Below are 6,721 nucleotides of genomic sequence, written 5' to 3' on the forward strand. Positions count from 1 at the left end.
AACAAAGCCACCTCGTAATAATGCAGGATGCAGTTAGGAAGGATGTGGAGAGGGCATTCAGAGTGCTTCAAACTCGTTGGGGAATTGTTCGTCGGGCTGCAATGTTGTGGGAATTAGAAACTTTGTGTCAGCTCATGACATATTGTGTTACTTTGCAGAATATGATTGTCGAGGATGAAGGTGATGGTGTTTCCCAAACCAATGATTTTGAAGCGCCCGGAGAACAAGTTCAATCCTGGAAGATCAAGATGCAGCTCGGCTTATGAACTTTCTGCAGATGCATCAGAATCTTGGAGATCATCACATGCATGTACAGTTACTTAGTGATCTTATGGAGCATATGTGGACCCATAATAGAAACCAAAGAGCTGATGTTTGAGTTGTGCACTTAAAATAAATTTTATGAAAACACTATTTCTTTTCGGTACCAACATTTGTTATTTACGTGTGATATTTATCTTTGATACCAATATTTGTTATTTACATGCAATATTGACGTGTATGTCGATTGTATGAATTTGCGAGTCCGGATTTGAGATATATGGATGATACCCGACACAAAATATGAGGGACCAGCATGCACTGTACGTGGACATATAGGGAGCGGATTTGCCAAGTCCCTCTTATCTTGTAGAGGTTGTGAAGCCTTGTAGGCAACTACTCCCCCATGACCATTAAAAAAAAGTAATTACCCTTGCAGAGCCAAACAGACCTCCTTCGGTTTGGAAGAATTTCATAAGAATTTTAGAGGATATGATTTTTATAGGATTTTTTTCTTTAGAGCCCTTTGGTTCTTAGGAATAGATTCCTATTCTTACATAGGATTAGTTCTTATCCTTCACATTTCATAGGAAAATAAAAATAAGCCTAGACTCAAGGAAAAAATTCTTTTAGTGTCAACCAAATGACATCTCGTTTCCTATTTCTACTCATAGGATTTGAGATACATGCCATCTCATTTTCTACAAAATTCCTCTTCCTATGATAATCCTATCGTATGAACCAAAAGAGGCCTTAATCGGCATTTTGCCAGCTACTAGTCCACATATAATTGAGTTGAATTATTGTCCATCAGAGCCAGCCATTTAAGCAGCATTAAGCCAGTTAGACAAGTTACATTATTGCTGTTTGCTGATGACCCATTTAAGCAGCATTAAGCCAGTTAGACAAGTTGCATTATTGCTGATGCTCATCACACACACACTGGCGTTGACCATCAAACGGTATCGTTCACAGTTATCATCCAAGACGAGCAACAAGACAACATATCTCAAAACATACAATATCTTGAATAGGTTCAGCTAGGACTCCCCAAATTCAATATCGTGAGGAGGAACAACCCAACAAGAGCAAATACTAACAAAGCTTAGTAGCTAGATAAAATGCTAATGACACTTCCTCTTTACAATGACCTGATGCCAGAATCATACATTCCTGGGCATGCAGCACGGGGTAATTGTACAATAGTCTTCAGTGAAGCCGATGAACTTCAGACCAAATATCATACATGCCATGAATCTACCCTATCTTGATCCAATTAGTTGGTGACAAAATGGTACCTGGAGTCCACATAGCTCTCAACGTCCCAGAGGAAGGATCCGAAAGTGACAGCCTCTAAGATGAGCCTTCTCAACCCGGAGAAGCTTATCCTGACATACTCATCCTTGGAAGAATCGACTGTTCCTTCCGGGGTGATCACGATCTCCGGCTTCCCGAATAGCGCCTCCGTGTGCTTCTCGATGATGCCAAACGCCACCTTCGACCGAATTGTCGCGTAAGTTTGCAACGTGTCTGAATCAAATGACATGACGTACGATCGAAGACGGGAAGGCTTGACAGACTGGCCGAGACCTCCTGCGCTGAGGTCTGGGGAAGTCCACGACTCCACCTCTGGATGGGAACTGTAAGTCTGATCCGAGGGCCGTGAGTCGGTCGTCATAACTTGATTGAGCGCATCGTCTTCTGATCCCCAAGGGAGGCTCTTCATCGACTTCTCCAGCTGAAACCTCTTGTCAACTCTCTTGAGGAAGTAGCCATACATTACTGATGCGGCATAGACCTGGCCAACTCGGAGCTTACTTATGGCCGCGACAGTGCCATCGGCTTGCCGCTGCCCCAATATGAGATTCAAGTGGTTCTCGATCATTTCATATGCTTCATGTGAGTGCAAACGCTCAAGCTTCCCTTCCACATGCTCTGCCCACTGATCAACTCTACCAGAAGAGGTATCGATGGAGTGAGAGAGAGCTGGGACCAAAGAGACGCCAGCTTCAACAAACTTCTGAACAACCAGCGCGTACAGTATCTCCTCCATGGTCCTTTTCCTTTCCTTCTCCTTAACCTCGGCAATTCGCCTATAAAACAATAGAGTTAAAAATTAGCAAGATTTCATTAACTGACAGGGACTTTTTGGAATTAACCAGATATTGAACTTCCGGTGAGCAGTTTTACAAATTGGACTTGTATTTCCTACAATTCAAACCATGAGTTGTATATCCTTTTTTATATAGGAAATTCTGACCGACGAAACAATTCTAAAATGAACGTGACTGCTCTATCCTAATCAATCAGACATACAGACTAGAAGAAAATTGACTTTTTTTCTCCCTACAGAAAACGCAGCCGGCACTTCAATCAAAGGTTAAACATTTCGTGACAGCTCTATCTGTTATGTAAACTTGTGAATTTTTTACCCATGTCAGCAACGGCACACAAAAAAGATTTATCTGTGCTTGGAGGCAAGCATGCCAGCTGGTCAAGCTAGCTTGATGATGGTTCTACAATTGGCTTGCCCCCTTCTTAAGATTATTTACCAAAAATCCAAACTTCTTACAGCCGGATGCATCGGAAATAACAAGTCACCATTCCAAACATCATTTACCTGTACAGCACGATATCGCCGGCTGCCGGCGGTGCCTGCGCGTCCTTCTTTTCTGCAGAGTGTTGGACGGTCTGGAGCTGCTCGAGCTGCTGCTCGGCGGCGGCCGGGAGCAGGTGCGGGTGCGTGACCAAAATCTGCGAGAGGAACTGCCCTACCGGCGACTCCATTTGCAGCGGGGCGATCGGCGAAGAAGATGGCAGAGACTCCGACGGGGACGAGGAGGATGCCCTGACCACGCTGCGTAGCCTCCTGGAAGTGAGCTGCCGCCGCCCGAGGCCCTGAGGATAGCGTCCAGACAAGGAAGCGCGTCAGCCATCAAGTCACCATTACCAAACCATTTCTATGCTCAGACTACTTGAACCTCCAAGCGCCCAACTGAGAACGCATAGAACTGGGGGAAGTGGTAATTTTTATTTTTATTTTTTGCAGTAGAACACACATAGATCTGGTTTATTTTAGGCGATAGGCCATTTGATGCAGCGAAATTGCAGAATAATCAGAGCAATAATGAACAATCTTTGCGTTAAACTATGGCAGGCAGCTGGGATTTTACGGAAACCAAGAAATGGATAAGAACACCGTAAAAGGATAAGCCCAAGATTATACTACGACGCCATCACGGAGGGAGCACCAACAACAGGTGAGAACTCAAAGCTCATCTGTCCTTACCTTGATGGAGCCGAGGGCGAAGCTGCGGCTCCGCTCGAAGGGGAGCGAGCTGGCGGCGGCGGCCCGGCGCGAGGGCGCGGCGGCGGGCGACCTGAGAGCCACGGCTGCTGCTGCTGCGGCCTCCATCGCTCAACAGGCACGAACGAATTCGCTCGGGTTCGGGGGGGTGGGACGGCGGGATTGGGGATCTGCCCGGCGGTGGTTGGAGACGTGAGACGGGGGGCTGATTGATTCGGTTCGGCGGCGAGGATGGGATGAGAGGTTCTGGAGACTGGGAGTCCGTATATATACGCCGGGGGTGGGGGTGGGGGTGGTCGGTCAGAGCACGCGGCCGGGACGAGACGGCAGCGCCGCAGGCGTGTTCCTCTCTCTCGTGCTAGTTTAACAGAAAAAATGCAAATTTTTTATGGTCCTGCTGCGCTTGCCTCTATTTTATTTCGCCTTTTTTGGGCCTTCAATATTTTTCTCGTGTTTTGACGTGTGAGGCAGGGGGCTTGAGGGGTCTAGAAGGAAGGTTTTGAAGCGTGAGCCGGACGTAAGAGGATGGTTGAAAATTATAGGTTTTTTTAGGGGAGAATTGAAAATTACTGATTTGTTTAGGTGAGATTGAAAACTACAGATGATGGGCGCATTTGGGCGCACGGTAAGAGACACTTTTTTTTTCGGGTGCACGGTAAGAGACGCTGACCGGTCAAGACTTGAATTTTCCTACTCACAACCGAACATCTCAATTAGTACCTCAAATTCATACAAACTCACTACGTAAACAATGCATTATCATGTCATCGGACTCCCAAATTTTGGCATGTTTGGCTATGATGGAAAAGATCATCCACAGCTGCACCTAACCTTTCCGGCGCCATTGCCATCCTTCTCGCGAAAGTACATGTCGAAGACGCGGTAGGGATCGAGCCGGATCCGCTCGTCACCAGAGCTGTCTGCCCCGTCGTTGTCCTCCTTCTCCTCCTTGGGTGGCAGTCCGGCCATGACACGGACCGCCCGATTCTACTCTCGGTCGAGGAAGCGTGTGTTTCTCCGTTGCCGCCTTTTTTACAATGCATGCACGGATGACTTCCTCCTTTGCGACCACCCGCGCAGCAGCATCAGCCGCCTCCGTCGCCGCCATGTCGGCAGCGAGGCGGGCCTCCACTGCCCTTTCCTTCCCACGACGGGCACACCGGTCCAGGTGGGACTCATACTCCACCGGACCGATGATGGGGAACGAGAAATTTGAAGGCTCCCAGGACCGCGATGATCCAGCCCCGGAAAATCCGAGCGCCTGATGCGCCGACGATATGAAGTCGCGTCGGACAGATCCTGCCGTCGGCCGGGCACTGTCCTCCCAGGAGTGGCGGGGTGCAATGCGGATGGCCATGGCCTCCAACAACCCACATGGGACGACACCCCAGTCGATGGCCCGGAATGGTCGGAGTCAGATCCGCTAACCCGCCATGCCAGAGAAGGCCGGAGATCGTCGGACGGGAGTTTGGGTGGCCGAGGGGAGTGGGGTGAAGTGGCTAGGGTTTGGTCCAGCGAGCGGATGAGGAGGAATATATGTAGGGTTGGGTGGGCCAGCGACAGCCCAGACCGACGTGGCAGATGTGTCCGGACGCCCCTATATCAGCCTCATATTTGGACTGGATATGAGGGGTGTCGGTTAGCCTCGGCGTTCGAGGTCCGTCTGGGTCGCATTTCCGTGACCGGTAGGTGACTACCCGTCCGCCCGGACGTTTGAGGAGCGTTTGGGGCGCCATGCTATAGATGCTCTAAGGGGTACAATCTTTTTAACATATTATGATGATCACATATCGCACATACACTCATCCCACGCACATCCTACCTCTATAATAACCCTCGAGATATTGAGCCGGTACAATATCATGAGATTGACGAAGTCATCACAAACGGCTCGTAGTTGACGGTAACTTCTTCTTGCACTAAACGAACATCACTGAAAAACCTAAAATAAATTCAGAAAAATATGAGCACCAGTGTCAAATCTAAGACTTGAACACTGATGGGCTGGTTTATTCTCTCCGTCTTCGTTTAGATCATCTTCTTTGGACCCCTTACTTCGGATCATATTTCGGTGAACATTCCGCACACCGCTAGAATAAATAAAAGCTAGCCAACCGAACTTTTTGAATCCAGTTCATTGATTCGGTATGTTTTGCATTTCTCATACCCAACTCATATTTGGAGGGCAAATTTAGGGTCGTCGAGACGTTTTCGTGTTGGATCCAACAGGCTGGACCCACCCTAAATCCCTTCAAATTCACAAAATCCACCAAATCAACTGCTTTCTCCTGCGTTTGTCCTCTATTTTCCGTGTTTGTGTCGGCGCCACCTTCGCTCTTGCTCCGCCTCTGCGCCGCCGACCTCCTCCTCCGTCCTAGCTGTCGATGCCGGCTCCGTCGTTCGCCAACACCGTGGAGGATGGCTCGGTGGAGTTTGTAGGGATCCTTACCATCATGAACAAGTCGGAGACCGTCGCCCGCAGGGAGCGATGCACCCGATAGCACGCCTCATGAGACATCCCGAATGACAACCGAGCTCGACGTCGTTCCAGTTTCGCAATGGTCGGCATCCCGAACGGCTTCACGCCAGAAGCAGACGATTCACCGCACTCGAACAATCACGGACAAAGTTGAGAATCTCCGGCGCCAGACATGTCCACTAACCGTCTAAGGAAAGTCTAAAACAAAATATGCAAGCCCTTTCTTGTTGTGCATTTATCGGATCAAACATAGGATGGTAGTTGCATTGTGATGTATATGTAGAGCTTATTCATGGTGGATCTGATAAACGACGGTCAAGAAACTCCAACTTATAAGATGGGTGATACTAATTCCCCTTTCGATATTGGGCAATCATCGAACACTCACAAAAATAAGTTGAAGGCAAGAGGACACGCATACTCAACCCCTAAAGATGCGTTGTTGTGTAAAGTTTGGTTGGCCACAAGCATGAATCATATTTGTGAAACCGAGCAAAAGGACTCCAAGTCTTCGCTAACAGGTAGTCCACAACGCATGAAGATACTGCGCAAGAAAAATGTATTTGCGAATTGAAACACTTTTCTGGTGTTTGGCAGAGTTTGAACTGTATGATTGAGCTGAAATTTTGTGGTATTGCAGCCACACCAATTCCACACGGTCTGATCTATGCGAC

At 48.1% G+C, this 6,721-nt stretch overlaps 1 protein-coding gene across 1 annotated transcript; it reads right to left on the reverse strand.

Moving 5' to 3' along the window:
• Positions 1-1,224: 1,224 nt before the first annotated feature.
• On the reverse strand, positions 1,225-3,809 carry LOC119286870 (UV-B-induced protein At3g17800, chloroplastic-like). Its single transcript, XM_037566339.1, has 3 exons — positions 3,551-3,809; positions 2,882-3,159; positions 1,225-2,354 (listed from the first exon to the last, which is right to left on the reverse strand). Exons 1-3 carry the CDS (start codon positions 3,674-3,676, stop codon positions 1,538-1,540), a joined length of 1,221 nt encoding a protein of 406 aa, XP_037422236.1. The 5' UTR covers positions 3,677-3,809; the 3' UTR covers positions 1,225-1,537.
• Between the last annotated feature and the right edge of the window lie 2,912 nt (positions 3,810-6,721).

The sequence above is a fragment of the Triticum dicoccoides genome, chromosome 4A (assembly GCF_002162155.2).
Source record: "Triticum dicoccoides isolate Atlit2015 ecotype Zavitan chromosome 4A, WEW_v2.0, whole genome shotgun sequence".
NCBI classification, from domain to species: Eukaryota; Viridiplantae; Streptophyta; class Magnoliopsida; order Poales; family Poaceae; genus Triticum; species Triticum dicoccoides.